The sequence below is a fragment of the Engystomops pustulosus genome, chromosome 11, assembly GCF_040894005.1.
Source record: "Engystomops pustulosus chromosome 11, aEngPut4.maternal, whole genome shotgun sequence".
In the NCBI taxonomy this organism is placed as follows: Eukaryota; Metazoa; Chordata; class Amphibia; order Anura; family Leptodactylidae; genus Engystomops; species Engystomops pustulosus.
The window spans coordinates 72,458,976-72,477,000 of NC_092421.1; the positions used below are offsets into that span (position 1 = coordinate 72,458,976).

The 18,025-nt window shown below is 41.5% G+C and overlaps 1 protein-coding gene across 2 annotated transcripts in view; it reads right to left on the reverse strand.

Moving 5' to 3' along the window:
• Positions 1 to 18,025, reverse strand: part of LOC140105592 (alpha-2-macroglobulin-like) — a 52,058-nt gene that overhangs the window by 28,422 nt on the left and 5,611 nt on the right. Inside the window, exons 1-16 of one of the 2 annotated variants that reach the window (XM_072129580.1) lie at positions 16,113 to 16,144; positions 11,367 to 11,550; positions 10,419 to 10,578; positions 9,833 to 9,885; positions 9,259 to 9,279; positions 8,601 to 8,754; positions 8,435 to 8,519; positions 6,795 to 6,915; positions 6,137 to 6,251; positions 5,326 to 5,435; positions 5,093 to 5,251; positions 4,745 to 4,972; positions 3,754 to 3,820; positions 3,252 to 3,397; positions 2,222 to 2,371; positions 176 to 343 (exon numbers count right to left, since the gene is read on the reverse strand). In XM_072129580.1, coding sequence (XP_071985681.1) covers positions 176 to 343; positions 2,222 to 2,371; positions 3,252 to 3,397; positions 3,754 to 3,820; positions 4,745 to 4,972; positions 5,093 to 5,251; positions 5,326 to 5,435; positions 6,137 to 6,251; positions 6,795 to 6,915; positions 8,435 to 8,519; positions 8,601 to 8,754; positions 9,259 to 9,279; positions 9,833 to 9,885; positions 10,419 to 10,578; positions 11,367 to 11,550; positions 16,113 to 16,129 — 1,938 coding nt within the window. In that variant the 5' untranslated portion in view covers positions 16,130 to 16,144. Of the gene's footprint in view, positions 1 to 175; positions 344 to 2,221; positions 2,372 to 3,251; positions 3,398 to 3,753; positions 3,821 to 4,744; positions 4,973 to 5,092; positions 5,252 to 5,325; positions 5,436 to 6,136; positions 6,252 to 6,794; positions 6,916 to 8,434; positions 8,520 to 8,600; positions 8,755 to 9,258; positions 9,280 to 9,832; positions 9,886 to 10,418; positions 10,579 to 11,366; positions 11,551 to 16,112; positions 16,145 to 18,025 lie in introns of those variants that run through there. The other variant, XM_072129579.1, reaches the window with a different exon arrangement.

Consider the following 18,025-nt stretch of genomic DNA (forward strand, 5'->3'; position numbering starts at 1 on the left):
AGAGTGGCCCAGTGGTCTTGTGATAAATCCAGTGCGATGGAGGGGTGGGGGGTGCATACTATGTCCAGTAAAAATAATTGACCCCCCCAGTGTTTATAGGTCTTTTGACCTTCCTCTTTGATGGGCATAACAATGAAAAAATGCAATGTTTTATTAATTTGATCATGTATTTTACCGCAAATAAGCTGTACACATCCACATGTTCGTCTCTATTGAACCATGGCATGTATGGCCTTCGAAGGGAAGAATGTCGTGGATAGCGGTCCAATTCACAGGAATCTTCACGTTCTTGGATACGATAATCATACGACTCAGATGTATAGAAAGGGAAGAGGTCAAACACCTGGTAACAATGGAAGGTAAATGGGAAGTATCCCGGTATGTGAACATGAATAACATCTCGAATAGCAACTTATGAGATGAACACATTGGGGCAGATTTATTTACCCGGTCACTTGAGTTCACAGAAAGCGCATTGTCCGTCTATAATGCTGCGGGCGGCGATTCTCCACGATCATAGATCATATAAATACATAGGATGGTTGCTCTATGCTAAATATATGTATAAATTACAGAGAGGGCGCCTTGTCCTGCACTACTTATGCAGGACCATGGGGCCCACCTAACTCAGGGGCCCACCAGTGGATCCGCCTGTTCAGCTGTGGGCCAGTCCGAGCCTGACCGCGCACACAATCGTAGCGCAGACACTTCTTAAATACCTGTGCAAGCCGTTTTAGCCTAGAAGAGGATGGACAGTCTGACTATAGTGCAGAGCAAAGCCCTTAGTAAATGAGCCCCAAAATGTTTGTTTACTTTCCATGCAATACTCTCTGCTACTATACAGTATATATTATATATATATGTTTGGTGGGAAAATCCCTTTAATGTTTCCGACTATTTCCTATTTGCGCCGCATATAACAGGGGTTGTTGGCGCAAGTGTTCGGATTTTGGCACAATTGTGCCGACTTTAATGCGACACAAATCAGGGGCGTGGCCGTCGGACAACCCGACTGATTCGGACTAAGCGCGGGATTTAAAATTCAAATTGTGTCGCAAGACAATGCACTCACTGGGAAGAAGAAGGTGAACTCAGCGGGGAAGCGACACATGGGGGGTCATTTACTAAGGGCCCGATTCGCGTTTTCCCAACGTGTTTCCCGAATATTTCCGATTTGCGCCGATTTTCCCTGAATTGCCCTGGGATTTTGGTGCACGTGATCGGATTGTGGCGCATCGGTGCTGGCATGTACGCAACGGAAATCGGGGGGGCGTAGCTGAACGAAAACCTGACGGATTCGGAAAAAACCCCGCATTTTTTAAAAAAAAGTGTTGCGGGACTTCACTCGGTCCGGCTTGGTGAAGATCAGTGCATTCCGGGGGGGCCTCGGGGAACTTCAGTGCAGCAGCGCCACCTGGTGGACGTCGGAGGAGCTGCCTTAGTGAATCCCGGCAGGACCCGAATCCACGCTGCTGGATAGCGAATGGACCAGGTAAGTAAATCTGCCCCATGATCTTAGTGAATCACGCCGGACTTCATTCTCATCGGACAACGCATCTCGGGGATCGCGACAGGTCCGGGTAAGTAAATCTGCTTTAATGTGTCACCTAAATATTCAGTTCTGCTCTTCTATTATAACATAATGGGGCAGTTTTATCTCAGTCTGAAATATTGTTTTTGGTTTTATTTTAGTGACTTTTTGGGTGCATCTGGTTATCCTGGTTTGCACTTATTGGGGCAGATATACTTACCCGGTCCATTCGCGATCCAGCGGCGCGTTCTCTGCGGTGGATTAGTGTCCGGCCGGGATTCACTAAGGTAGTTCCTCCAAGGCCCGTCGGAATGCAGTTTTTTTAAATGCGGCGGTTTTTCCGAATCCGTCGGGTTTTTGTTCGGTCATGCCCCAAATTACCCAAATGTGCTAACTGGCTAATAGTAAGGGGAAAAAATACAGCAGGACAAGACTGATTGGGCAAAACATGTGAATCTGTTATTCATGAGTCAATTGTTTTGTTACATTACGCCTATAAATCTCCATTTTAAGGAGACACTTTAAAAAATATCCAAGATAACTCCTTCAATATACATCAATGACTTAGATTGACATATTCAGGTGACAAATGTGCTTAAATTAAGAGGGCGTGATACATTATTTATATGAGCAAAAATATGAAATTGCTCAGAAACAATAACCTGTCCTATAAGTGACATTATTACTTACCTTGTCAGCAGTCAGCTCTTTCTCTGGTTTCATCAGTACCACGCTCTGATCCACTACCCGCAGACCACAGAGAGATCCAGGAGAAGCCTCAACCTGGAGAGACACGTCTGACCCCGGAAGAACCTCATCTGGGGAAAACTTGGTCGATACCTAGAACAAAGTAGATTTTTAATAATGGAAAAACAGTCCGTTTAGCTGCATGGGTAGGTCCATTTTAATTAGACGTAAATATTATAGTAAATGATTTCAGAACCTGAGGCTTCCTACTTTCAAAGCAAGACGTTGTGATAAAATATTACCACCTTGCTCATTGACCCCTCCCTAACCTGTAAAGATGTAATAGTTGGAGGCATTACCTTAATTTTTTATTGCTAATAGTCTGTAGGACTGTTACACAGCCTTATAAACAATTTCTACCATCCCCCGGCGCCGTTCCAGTCCATACTTACTGGTACTTTCAACACTGTGGCACGACATGTCATTTTGTATTCATGTATGTATATAGCTTATAACTTTTTATAAACCTTCCTATTCCGGTTTACAAGACAGTAATATTGTTGTGTTTCGATGTCCAGATAATCCCTCATTGACCAATAAAATCTGAAATTATTTATAGTTGTAAAACCATGAACAAAAACTTTGTTGGGACCCTTTACCAAAAGAAATGTTCAGTGGGTCTCTGTATGTTACAATAGACCAACCATGGAGACTAGAGATGAGCTGACATGCCGTTCGCTACTAGCCATGGTTGTAATTGGCCAAGGAAACACCCATGGATTATCAAAGCCATGGCTAGTTGTTATGGGAGTTAATATGCCCGTTTGACTGTTCGGCAGGGAATCTGGGAAACATTCGGGGTCGCGTAGGGCGCATCCGAACCCCAAACCTGAACCGGAAGTTCAGGTCCACTCATCTCTACTAGTGACAGTTTCCCATCGTGAAACGTTGGCCATCGCCTACGCCCTTCTCATATTTTTTATATTATACTTATCTATAATTTCTGCTACAATATAGAAGCTAAAAACCTTACTTTATTCTTGAAACATTTGACGACATTGAATTTCGCAGCATCCGCTAATATTTCTCCATTAGGGAGGAAGATGTAAACAAGTGCATGAAGAATCTTAGAAGTGCCTGCACTCAACGGGAAGTTCAGGGTGACTTTTCCTTGAATATCTGCAAAAAAAATGAAGAAAAAAATTTGGAATACGAAATATTCTGGTTTCCCACTTCAGAACTTCTTTAACTGTGGAAATGAGATAATTCTTATGCCAAAGGGAGTGCGTAAAGGGAGCCACAATTTTGCCTTTATCATATATTTCTGTATATTATATGGTGCTACATGATTATGGGAGGTTCAGGAAGGAGGTGGCATATTTTGGTGGATTATTATTATTATTTTGTATCCATATTTTATCCCGATGTCATTATAATAATTCGAATAATCAGACTTACTGTAGGGTTTACGAAGAAATCAATTTACCATACTAAAAAATAGGCAAACATTTTAGCCATTTTCAGTGGACAATTACCTTCACCTGTATTTCCAGTCTCAATTTCCACCGTCCCTGAGTTCTTAATAGAAACTTTTGAAACCAACTGTAAAAAAAATAATGGTCATAGAAAGATGTTGAATTATTCAGTATCTGAAAGTCATGGCCTTCACTACTCGTTTTTTAAAAGTCCTTCCTTAAAATTTCACAATACTTATCTTTGGGTTGTTTTTTTAGGGGTTGCAAAAACAGTTTCCCAAAATATTCATTACTCTGGAAATCTTACAACCACCCCACAATCATCCATAATTATTTAGCAATGTTAGGCTATATTCACATGAATGTATCGGGGACGTATATACGGCCGACATATATATGGCGTATATACCTCCCCCAATACACGGCAATGGGCTCACCTACCGGAGCGGTTTGGTGCTACACACGTGCGGCACCGTACCCTCCCATTGCCAGGAGAAAGATAGGACATGTCCAATCTTTCTCCCGTAATATGGCGCCGAGGCCATATATCCCTATGGAAAGGGGCGGGGGTGAGCGACACTCATCCACTCCTCCTCTCCCCGTCGCTGTGTGAATGTAACCTTAGTGGTATTAATTTGGAATACATTTTATATTATTTGGGAACTATGTAACAGCCTAGACCATTGGTGGCGAACCTATGGCACGGGTGCCAGAGGTGGCACTCAGCGCCCTCTCTATGGGCCCCCTTGCCATCACCCCAGGGCAGAGTTCGCCAGACAGGACTCAAGGCCTCTTGCAGTCCCAGGCAGCCCAGGACCCTAGAAGGAAGCTACAATGAGAGTAAGAAGTTACTGCTTAAATTGTTGCATCGGCACTTTGCCAAAAATATGTGGGTTTTGGTTGTAGTTTGGGCACTGGGCGTCTAAAAGGTTTGCCATCACTGGCCTAGACTTTCCAACTCAAAACCATTGAGAAGATTATTTAGTCCTTTTTTTTTTTTTACAAAAAATCTAAAGTGCAATTGTTATGGGGTCTGTCTGACATGTCTTACCAGATAATGTAGGGATAATTTCTGGACCTCTTTCAGCTCAGATCGACCAATGATGTATTCTACATGGACATCTTGATGGCCCTCACATGGGAGAACGTTGTCCAGAGAATTGAGTTTCAAAAAGCTCTTGCTTCGCGAGTAGAAGGGGAGAATGCGTTGGGAGGCTTGACCATATTTGGGACGATATTTGCCATGTTTGTATGGCAGAAGGGTCAAGTTTGTTTGCGCCTTAAAAAAAAATATTTCCATGTCAAGGTCTTCTACTGGAAGAATCCAAGATTCTATTTAGTGTCTTACTTATAATTATGTTTTTTCATATTTAATAGGTGGAACATCTCACCCTCTTACCCTCAATGTCATGGTGTCTTTCCAGTCAGTTGTATTCAAAGAAAAAGATGCTTGTCCATTCTCGTCAGTTACTAAGGTCTCGCATATTGAGCTATAAGAACATTTCAGATAGACTATAGTGTTTGGTTGAGGAGCACCTTCAGCATCCTTCACTTTAATCTGAAAAAAGACAAAATGAATAGATAAAAAATGTATTTGACCTTCAGTACATGGTAAAGGGGGTGGCGACTTACCAATCCACGGTAAGGGATGCCAGCCTTGTAGTTACCGTCAGCATTAACAAAGGAAACTTTATTGACAACTTTTGTTATGGTTGTTTGGCCAGATGCTGATAACTTCACCCCTGCGTAAAGGCAAAAAACATCCTATAAGGTATTTTTGGAAATCCAGTTGGATGGAAAGATTATATGAAACACAGAAGAGATGGCAATTCTCTGAAAATATTACAATCTTGTGCCTCAAGCACACAAATGTATGTGTTCTGTTCTGGTCTGTTCTGTATATACAATTGTATTTTGCCCGTAAATACAGCACTTCCCTCCCCCCAGTATGAGCATGTATGGCACCGAAACGATCCGTAGCTGTAAAAGAAGTGGTGGGCTGCCAAATGATGTCACAAGGTTGCCTCCTTGTGTAGGTTGTCAACCTACTGTATATACAGTATGCAGGCGATGAACAAACATATGTTGCATGTTTTTGTCCATTCGCAAAGACTTTAGAATACATAAGAAAATATGTCCCACGCACGGTACGGTGCGGTGGACAATACAGACATTCATATGGATGGCCTTGTGCCCATTGTACTGAATGTGGACAGGTGCTACCTGGCAAAATACTGTAGGGTAGAGGTTACCTATGCAAATTTTGTAAAAGGGACCAATACCTCTGTGCCATTTATAATACCAGTGTCACCTTATGTTGGTGTTGAGCCTCTTTGAACACAAGGACCAACAGGCAACTGCCACCAGTGGCTCCAGAAAAGGTAAAATATCATTAAGATTATCAGTAAGATTCATGTAGCAGTCAAAAATAAATCAGACTTACCAGTGCCTTCCTCTATAATAGAAGCCGAACCTTTCAATTCATTAGTCATGAGAGATTCTCTTAGTTTGAAGACCTCCGACTTGACCTCAATGGTATGACAACCAGATCTGTCCAACTGTGGGAAAGAAACACCTGGGGATCAGGAGCCATTAAAATACAGATAGGAGTGCAGTAGCATGCAAGAATTACCATTAGGCAATATCCTTGGTACTAGCCATGGGTAGACAAAATGGCTTCCTCTGTGATTATATTTGCTTTATATGTAGAGTAATAAGAAATAAAAAATATATACATAAAAAATATATAATATACAAAAAATATACAGATAATTACACAAATATATAACTTAGTGGACCACAAAAAAATGTTGAGAATGAGAAAATAACTGTGCATGGTTCACGTCTATAGGAGTTACACTTACAGGTATGGGATATATACGAGACATTTATATCCTATGGATAGTGACCATGTGTATGGAAGCCAAAGAAGGAATGTGTCTGCTCATAATTAATAATAATAGCTACATGGCACACTGGGATGAAGGTTCTAAATGGGGGGGGGGGGGGAGGATGGGCTCCCAATAATTTTAGAAACGTGTAAAGAATAAAACACCTATTCACTAACTTGATCACTATTACAAAGTTAAAAAAAATAAGACCTTTCCAGTGAAATTGGCACAAATTGGGGATTGTTTTAAGGTCCATCTCCAGGAATAAGAAGGGGCTTCACGACAAATAGAAGCTTTAAAATCCCCTTGGACTGGCTTCCCATATGTGTACCTAAAAGAAGAATGGAAAGAAAGAAATTGTATAAATTGGGTTTTTTGAGAGACATAGACCATTTTTGGGGTTATACACAGCCTTTTGTTTATTTAAGATTTTATTTTTGTGAATAATTTGAACACACCAATTCTTACTCAATTATTTGTTTGCAATATTTGCTGAGTGGGGTAAACACTGGCCCACATTTATCAAAAATTGTGCAAACTATGGGGCAAATTTATCAAGCTGTCTAAAGTAAGAATGTTCTTTGTTGCCCATGGCGACCAAGTACATCTCGGCTTTTTTATTTTACCATCGTTCATTAATATTTTAAAAGGGGAGCTGTAACTGGCTGCTATGGGCAACACATGAAATGTGTTGCATGGTCTTTACGAATCTGGCGCCTTCTGCACCTGGTTTCCTGACATCCAGACTAGCCGGGGAGGAACGTGATTGGAGAAAGCATCTGTTTATCAGAGCTAGGTTAACAATCTGTAATCCAGAGCAAAGTCAGCAGGAGACAAATGTGTGTGTTGGAAATCAATTCAGACAAGAATGTTCACATTAGTGCTTGACACAATGCAAATCATGTTCAAAATGATTCATTTTCAAAGGGTCCACGGACCGCGATTTTGTCTGGTTTTCCAGAATATTTCTGTTTTGCGCCGAATTGCCCCAGGATTTTGGCGCACAAGATCGGATTGTGGCCCATCGGCGCCAACATGCATGTGACAGAAATCGGAGGGCATGGCCGTAGGACAACCCGACGGATTTGGAAAAAAAGCGGAATTTAAAAAAAGAATTGTGTCGCAAGACACTCCCTTACATGCACCGGGAAGAAGAAGCTTGGCACAGAAGCGACAGATGCAGGAACTCGAGCGCACGGGCTTAGTGAATCGCGGAAGACTCGACTCCTCGTCGGACAACGCACCGCGGGATCGCGACAGGACCGGGTAAGTAAATCTGCCCGGGACCATAAATCTAACAGTTAAGAGTGTAATTAGGATATTGACTACTGAAAGCATCTTGGAGCTTTTCTATTTAAGCTCACTCCTTTGAAATGGGTAGTCCTGAGCTGAAGCAGACAAAGTGGCACTGCCAATCTGACAGTAGAGATTGGAAAATATTACCCAGGAACCCAGTTGGGACGAGAGAGAATTCCAACTATACATGAATCGTGGACAAAGCCAACTAAAAGATGCAAGCTTGATGAAGGTGGTGAAAGGCCCTTTTTAAATGCCAACGTGTATATTCCCATTAGCCAGGTGGAAATGGGAGGGTTAAGGGCTCCTCATCCCTCCCCTCTCCAAATTGGGGCAAAAACGGTACATGATCCACCCTTTGGGGCGTGGCTGCCCGGCTTCATTATGGTGCGGTGACTGTTTGCCTCTAGCAAATTCATATTGGTCAATATTTGTTGGTGATTTTGGGACTTTCAATAGACCCCTTCCTTGATAGTAAAAGGGCTACTAATAACGGGATCAATTAATTAAACATAACAAAATCCCAAGCTTTTTCAGAAATATCTTAGACTTACTTGCCACATATTTCAACTGGAAACTGATCACTGTTGAACATAACTTGTTTAGGGAACTGGATTTTGACCTCAAATTTTGGAAGTACTGGAAAGACATGTTAGATACAGGTTAGAGATCCTTACAAGAAACCTATGCTAGATATTGGACATGCGGAGGGTTCCTCACCATATTCCTCCACATTGAAGGTATGAGATGTGTCTTTCAGTTTAATGGAATACTCCCCTAGTGTGGGCTCCGGGGAAAGAGTGAAAAAGAGCTCAGCCAAGCCCTGATTGAGGTTCACATTTAGCCATTGACTAATCCTGTTTTTGCCCGGATCCTAAAAGGAACAACCTCAAATTAGATCAACAAAAACACTCTAAAAATTCACAAAAAAAGAACCTAGGGATATATATACAGGCAGTCCCCGGGTTACGTTCAAAATGTATGTTCTTAAAATGTATGTTGTTCTTAAGTTGAATTTGTATGCAAGTCAGAACTTTATATTTTATAATTGTAGCCCCAGCCAAAATTTTTTTGGTCTCTGTGACAATTGGATTTTAAAATTGTTGTGTTGTCATAAGAACCAGGATTATCAATAAAGCTTCATTACAGACACCTGTAATAACTGTTATATCTGATTATTGTAGACCAAGGATAAAGTACAGTAAATTATCAACATCCAGAAGTCCGTTTGTAACTAGGGGTCGTCTGTAAGTTGGGTGTTCTTAAGTAGGGGACTGCCTATATATAGATTATTTTTATGCATGTGATATACTGTATGTACCCAATATTGATATCTTATATTATATTTAACAAATAATTTTCTTCATATATTTCCTACCTGTACTTCAACCACAGGAATCTAAAGGGAAAAAAAAGCATAATTTTTAGTAAGAATTTCCCAGTAATGTGAAATAACAATTTTTTTTTGCATAGACTAAATACATTTAAGAACATCTACCACCAGGATGAAGGATTGTAAACCCAGCACACTGACACACTCGTGTGTGACCCCTCTGGAGGGACCCTCTCTTCTCTTAGCTTCTTATGTCCTGTTTTGTTTTGTTTTTTTTACAAGAAAAGACATTAAAATTTATGCAAATGTGTCCGAGGGGCTCCAGGATCCATAGGTGTTAATGGAGCCCAGAGCCCCTCAGACTCATTTGCATAAATATTTTCAAAAATAAGGTCATTAGAAGCTTAAAGAAGAGCAGATCCCTCCAGAGGGGGGCACACACCATTATATCAGCGTGCTGGGTTTACAATCCTTCATCCTGTTAGTAGATGTTCTTCAAGACTTGGATAGAGGTATGGTAAAGGTCTATACAATCATACCAACCTTTTATATAAAACAAAATACAAATGATTGTTTTTATCAATCTTTGTTCCTGCAATGAGTTTTATTTCAGACTTACCAAAATATTTTCCGGTTTCAAATCTTCATTAAGGGACAGAATTCTGAATTTTACTGCAACAAAAATAATAACAAATTAATATAATATGTATTCAATATTAAGAACATTTTCCAAGAATATAAATATTAAATGAAAATAAACAACAAAAAAAAAAGAATGCAAACAAAATTCTACTATAGGCCTTGTCATAAATTAGTCCTTGACTCAATTAGCTTCTGTAGGGGGCTGGAGTCATTTGTAGTGAGCTTTCACTATTTAGCATGAAAGTTCGGAGGGCTGGCAAAGGTTGATGGCTCCAAGAAGAGGAACCAAATAGAGGCAATGTTCAGGCCCCCCACAATGTTTTCATCACAGCCTGTTCTCACTTTTTTGGCATAAATGTTGATAAAACCGGTCACGACTGATGATCCCGCCTATCCTGTGCCTTTATTGCACCCTCCTTTGGATAGTCACGAGGGCGGTAAAAACCTTTTGTGTGAATGGAGGAGAAAAAATGCAAACCAGTGGTCGATCCTTCTTCTACGACAAAAGGACATTAATGCCAAAAGCCCCACATATTACGGTAAATCCCTTTAATGTTTCTTACCGGTTTGTCCTGGTTTGTACACAGGTTTGTCAGTCTGGACTAGAACCTTAGATAATGGTTTCTTTATGAGAACTTTACTACTGTTACTTATTGATTCCCCGGAATTTTCAATTGAGACCATAAATGTGCCAACCGTTTCCTTTTGTTCCGGAATTGGAACCTACACAAGAGGAAATTAATACGATTAGATGAAGTCTAATCCATAGATAGACACTTTAGAATTGAAACCTATACATAAAAACAGCTCAAAGATTTCCCTTGAGGTGGGGTTCAAGGTGACTGTCCCCCTTAAAACTTCCATAAGTGTGGACCTACCTATGCAGTTTATATAGTGGATATTCCACAGACAGAGAATTAATGGAGAATACTGCTTGATAACTGTTTCTTTTGTTCCCGGAATTTGGTTTATTTATGACTCTGCCTCTTTGTTACATTTGTAATTATCTTGGTTATCTCTGACTATGAATGAATCTGTGCTCCCCATCCTTAATATTGTTCTCAACTGTTGATAAGTTTCAATAGCCTATGAATTCTGAATCATTTCAGTAGTTTATAAAACTTTATCTCTCATTACCTGGCTCCCTGCCAGCAGTGTGTGGTGAGTCCCGGGGGAGGGGGCATCTGCAGCCTGTGTGTGCCCACGTCCCCTCATTCATTCTTCCTCTCCTCCTCACCATCCCCCTCCCTCCCATGCCTGCTCTATGCATATGGCAGGAAGTGGGCAGTGAACTGGATGAGTGTGGAGGAGAGAAGACTGAGACACAGCTACACACAGGCTGCAGCTACTCCCCCCCTGGGACTCACCATACACTACTGGCAGAGAGCCAGGTAATGTGAAATAAAGTTTTATAAATCAATTTACATGAGTTTATGCTTTCTAAATAATCATCTAAATCAAATTAGCAGGTACAGTGGGCATATCGTACCCATCCAAATATTTTATGTTACCTGGAAATCAAGACAGGTGAATATGGTCTCCTGCTGGAAGTTCCTCTCTATAAGTGTGGTGTCATCACCATTCAGGTTTAGAGATATTATCACTTTACTCTCTCCTCCAGTTCCCTCCAATTGTAAGCAGATCTTTTCGGAGTGCTGGGCACGTATCTCTGATGGAAAGATGACGGCATAGTGCCTGGCAAGAGGTAGAGTATAGAAATAACAAATATGATTTGAGGGATAAAAACAGAAAGGCTTCCCAGTTGTCTGCTAAGTTGGAGGACCCAAAGTTATTCTTGTGAAACAGTGTAAGAACAGTCTATAACCCTCGATAAAAATGGCAAAAGTTGGCCCAGCGCTGGCCCAGTCTGATCCGCATCCCGTTTTTGCACACGTTTGTGTGCAGAAGGTTTTAGATAGAGTTACTAGTATACTATACCAGATATAGGAATCCACAGGAAGATGGTCTTGTATAGGTTGGCGCTGCGTCGTTCAGTGAAGCAGTTCTTGTCATATAAAAGTTGATCTTTTATTGGTAGGAACACAACGCATCGGCTCCGGACAGGAGCCTTCGTCAGGTATAGTAACATACCTTTTACTACACCTGACGAAGGCTCCTGTCCGGAGCCGAAATGCGTTGTGTTCCTACCAATAAAAGATCAACTTTTATATGATAAGAACTGCTTCACTGAACGATGCAGCGCCAACCTATACCTGACCATCTTCCTGTGGATTCCTCTCACTTGCAAGTCCCCCATTCTCGGTGAACGGACTCGTGTCTCGTGGCTAGCAGCATCTCCATCCACCGCCATCAAAGGACCCTCTGAAAGGATTTATTCACGATTTGATATGTCCTCAGTTTAAACACGCAAGGTGAGAGTGATTCTTTGATAACAACTACTGTTTTTATAGAAAAAATTCACTTTAGTCTCTTGCGCTTTATATTCTTCTCTTCCTCTGGACTGACCTACCGTGTACGATTGGGGAGTCACCCCCAACAATCGTACTCAAGTTTCCCCAACTATACCAGATATATCACATTGTCCGATGCTGAATGATAAATATGGGGGTAGTGGTGGGGTTTTAAGACTGTTTAGACTAACTTTTCCTTTTATTTGTTGTTGTTTAGCATAAAATGATTTTGGTGGGATTTTAGCTCAACTCAAGACCCACCAATTTTGAAGAAGCTTTGTCTATTGACATCCAAATTGTAATGTTCAAACTTTGCCCACAGACAATAAGGATAAGTTTACTGTGCAATAGCCTCAGTAGAATAAAACCTAGTGGATGAGATTTCTGCTTGGAAACCAGCCATTTACCGTACAAAAAGTTTGTCTTATGGTCACATTCCAGTCAAGTTTAATTAGAGAGTCAAATTCGTAGAAGCTCCGCCAAATTTTTCAAAACATCTGAACCAATGTTGCCCCAATTGTCCTAGAAGTTAGTATAAAACCCCCGCCAGTCCTCCAATTTACTGTTTTACTGAATCAGTGGTAATGGAATCCTAATGGAAGAGGTTCACCAATAGAAGCCAATAAAAATTCCATTGAATTCGATATACATTTTAACAGATCCTTTAGACTTCTATTTTCATTGTGTGTTGCAATTTTTGTCCAAAGCAAATCAGTGCATCAAAATTAATAATAGTGTCCAAAAACTAGGCAATAAATGTGGTGCTATCATCTACATATAAACTGAGTCTCTACATCAAGAGTTTGGACTAAACTCCACATAAAATGGTACATTTATTTACAAATCATAATAAAAGTGAAATATAAAATTGATAAACTAATCGTGTAGGATGTTATTATTGATACTGTTCAACGAGCCTTTGTTTTTTTGGATCTCGGATTGTTGGCTAGTGGAAACTTAAAGGAAACCGGTCATCAGAAATTGGCCCAATAAACCACTACCAGTATGTTGTCAAGCAGTTTAACAGCTTCTTGATCTTGGTTTTTTTTTTCGTGGCCCAATGTGGTGGCATCATACAGAAAATTAACTTTGAAGTTAGATGTATAAAGTCAGGGAGGCGGAGAGTTTAACACTGAAGTCAAGCTCTTCCTGCCTCTGAACACCTACTCCCATGTGATTGACTGCATGCGCCGGACTTCAGGAGATTTGATCAATGATGTCCCTGGACAAAGGACCATGAATTAGAGTGATGGGGATGTTCTAAGACAGGAAAAGCTTTACTTCAGTGTTTAACTCTTCGCCTCCTTGACTTCATAAAATCACTGTCACTTGAAAGTTAAGTTTTCTGGATGATGCCACCACACCAGGCCATGAAAGAAACATCTTCTAGAAGCTGTTAAGCTGGTTGACAACATATTGCTAGAGGTTTATTAGGGCAATTTCTGATGACAGGTCCCCTTTAACAATACGTCTCCTGCCTACAAGCTTCTGGCATTGTGGACCAGAGGATTTCCCTATCACCCCTATTGGGATATTTGGCTTACACTCAAGTGAGCATTAGGCTTATTAGGGCTTTGGTTATCTTTATCACATTTCCTAGAGATATCACCCAAGGCATTGTCTTTAGTTTTCTTAGTGCATGCAAATTGCCAGAATCTACGAATCACCAAATATCTCACCCAAATCTCAATGAGGATATTCTATGGACTAGAAGACAGTTACACACGACTGCTGGACTTAAAGGATCTGTAATAGGACAAACCTGACACAGAAGCTCCAGTGCCCCATTGTGAAAGGGCTGAGCAGTGACTCGTGTGTGGTCTTCACAATAGTTTGTATGGCCTCTCCACCCCCACACACCATGGACATTGTACAGCGACCCAGCAGAGTAAATATTTATTAAGTAGTGACGGGTCAGCTGAAGATTTTGGACATTTCAGAAAAAAAAGAGAAAACATTCAGCCTGCCGTGGGCTGTTAGTAATAGTACAGTAGTATGATGTGCATGGGGGTCTTCATGGGACTAGTATTATGACTGACAATGTATTTGTGGGATTCAACTGATTGAACTGTCATTAAAATGACCCATGCAGATTCGCTGGGACTGAGAAGATTTACGCTAGTCTGCAGCAGTGGATTATAATACAGGTGGTCTGGGGTTCAAGCCTCCTAGGGGGCCTATGGCCACTGAAACCTCCCACCAGACTTTATATTCAGTAGGACCTTCACCCATGAAATCCATCTACATCTGTTAATGCTCTCAATACACATTTACACTAAAGTCATTCCAGGTCCTCCAAAAGGTCCTGAAAGCACAGATTGAAAAGCAGACAGAAGGGACACATCCTCCATTCTCCAAGAAGCTTAATTCAATTACCATATGAAGAATGTGATTCCAGACTGGGAGTCTTAATCCTCCCCTGCTGGCATGTCCCCACCTGACTCCATTGATGTTCTATAATCCAGGTGTATCATTATGAGTAGAGATGAGCAGATCTGAACTTCCCATTTGGTTTGGGTGTGCTCTGCGCGAACCGGAAATATTACCAGATTGTCAAACGGCCAATACTGGCAAATTTACGCCCCTAGCTACTAGCCGTGGCCGTGACTGGCCACTGGGACAGCCCTGGCCAATAATAGCCACGACTAGTTGCTAGGGACGTTAATTTGCCAGTATTGGATGTTCAGCAGCCAATCCTAAAATATGTCCAGTACACCTGAACCCCAACACGAAGTTTACGATCCGCTCATCTCCAATTATAAGTAAACAACTGGTGGTGGCTGATAGGATGATGTCCGAGCAGTCCTGGGCTACTGTTTCATTTAAGACTGGCCGTATCGATAAAACCCAACCAATGGTATAAACCCCACCCGTCCCCTGCACAAAAAACTAAACATGAGGCTGTCTGATGGGAAAAAAGTGGAGGTCGGCCACAGCTTTATTAATTAACAATATTTACAAATTAAACTGACCTGTGGGAAGACCCAGACCCTTCCAGAATTATTCACAGGCCAAGCTGTGACTACCAACAAACAACAGTGAAAAACACATTAAAAACACAAAAAGGTACAAAACAAAACTGGTAAATCAATATACGTAACAAAAAAAAAAACTTCACCTAGCAAATACTTAACAAAAAACGAAAAAATAGTATCTAAGGGTGGGCAGGTGGGAATCTCTTGAGCGCGGAGCAAGTCCAAAAGAGGCTGGACTAGCTCCGCGCTCGGGGCTAAATAGCCCAGGGCTAGCGCCATCAAGTGGCCAGGCGCACTTCCTGGCCACTTGATTGGCTGCACGTAAAAACCCGGGCAGGGGACAGGACCAAAAAGGGGGGGAGTTTAATTAAGAAATAAACAATGGAAAGGGGAGGGGAACACTGCCAGTCCTGCCGCCCCCAGGCTTAAACAGCCTGCGGGCTAGGAATTCTGGCATAAACAATGTGGTTACTAAATAAACCTTTTTCTACAGCTACAAAGGTTTCTCTAGTGGGGGCGTGGCTTGGCTGCTGAAGAAGATGGCCGCGTGTTAGGGGAGCTCCGTCCATCTCAATCCCCACACAGCGTATTTACAGCGGCAAGATCGCAAGAAAGAAGCGCAAACAGCTCCACAATGCCGGGGAACAACTAAGGCACAGCCGCAAAGCGGCGAAACAACAAAGAACCGCCGAATAAATCTATCGGCCATTACTTCCCAGCAGACCCGCTGAAAAAAAAGATGGCGCCGAATCAGGTACGCACGCAGACAATACAGCACGCCACAGTACATGCACAGAGACAGAGAAAACAACTAGAAACTCTGCCTCTAAACTCCCGAGACCGGGTAAATCCCCAATAGAAATCAGCTTACCTAGTAAAAGTAGACATAAGAATAAGGAGAACTCCTCCAGCGCAGAGTCATCTCTAGATCACACAGAGGGAGAAGGAAGCATGTCTCCTCTGCAGCCGCACCTGCCAGAGAGCTCAAACTCGGCATCAGCTCTTTCACAAAGAGAGGTTAATGACTCTAACTCACCAGGCATCAGCCCAGTGAAATATAAGATGCGCAAACAAGACTTCAGTGTGAACCTAGAGGTAAGCCCCTCTTCACAAGCTTCACACCAGACACCTAATACTCCAGATAGCTTTACATTATTTCAGGCATCAGAGAAAACGGTGTCAGAGTCAAAGCTAAAAGCTATGTTGGAGGCTTTTAAACTATCATTGCAAAAAAATCTCTCCAAACTAATCTCTCCATTACTATACACTGTCAATAGCTTAGGAGAGAGAGTATCTCATGTGGAAGGAAAAATGGCATCGCTCACGGAAGCGCATAATTAAATAGTAGATTCACACAACGAAATAGATGTTAAAATCGCTAATATTCAAGCAAAACTGGTGGACTCTGAAGACAGAGATAGAAGAAACAACGTAAAATTAAGGGGAATACCAGAAAGTGTGACAAACATGCAGTTACGTAACTATGTACAAGAACTCACAAAATCACTACTGCCTAACTTAGCGGATTATGAATTAAGCATTGATCGTGCGCACAGAATCCCAAAGCCTAGCTCTCTCCCAGACTCTATACCCAGAGACGTTTTAGCTAGGTTCACATTTTTCCATGTCAAGGAGCAATTAATGTCAAAATACAGAAATTTACAAAGCTTACCTTCACGTACAATGCTATCAAGCTTTATGTAGACCAGGGGTCTCAAACTCAATTTACCTGGGGGCCGCTGGAGGTAGATTCTGGGTAAGGCTGGGCCGCATCAAGTTTTCCACACAAAATGCGCTTACAAAATATCATTATTCAGATTCAAATGTCATGGCGTCTCCCAGCGCAAGGAAAGCCCCGAGCGGGGAGACGTGTTTTCTCTATGAATGCGTCCTGTGCACCGAGGGGTCCCAAGCTCCTACCGCACTGAGCCCAGTCAGGGACACTCCATCCCCCCCTCCCCCCCGGTACTTGCCTCCCCGTGTCCCTCCCATCGAAGAAGATGAAGTCGCCGCTCTGACCTGCACCAAGTGCGTTCAGAGCGGCGACTTCATCTTCTTCAAGTACCGGAGGGAAGGGGATTAACCGGTTACGGGCCCTTTCCTGTTTTTTCATGTCCATTTTTCACTCCCCACCTTCAAAAAATCTATAACTTTTTTATTTTTACACGTAAAGAGCTGTGTGACGGCTTGTTTTCTGTGTAACAAATTGCACTTCATAGTGATGGTATTAAATATTACATGCCATGTACTCGGAAGCGGGAAAAAAATTCCAAATGCAATGAAAATGCATTTGCGCCATTTTCTTGTGGGCTTGGATATTACGTCTTTCACTGAGCTCCCCAAATGACAGGTCTACTTTATTCTTTGGGTCGGTACGATTAAGGGGATACCAAATTTGTATAGGTTTTATAATGTTTTCATACATTTACAAAAATTAAAACCTCCTGTACAAAAATTATTTTTTTTGATTTTGCCAACTTCTGGCGCTAATAACTTTTTTATACTTTGGTGTACGGAGCTGTGGGTGGTGTCATTTTTTGCGAAATTTGATAATATGTTCAATGATATCATTTTTAGGACTGTACGACCTTTTGATCACTTTTTATAGATTTTTTTATATTTTTCAAAATGGCAAAAAAGTGCCATTTTCGACTTTGGGCGCTATTTTCCGTAACGGGGTTAAACGCATTGTAAAAAACGTTATCATATTTTGATAGATCGGGCATTTTCGGACGCGTCGATACCTGATGTGTTTATGATTTTTACTGTTTATTTATATTTATG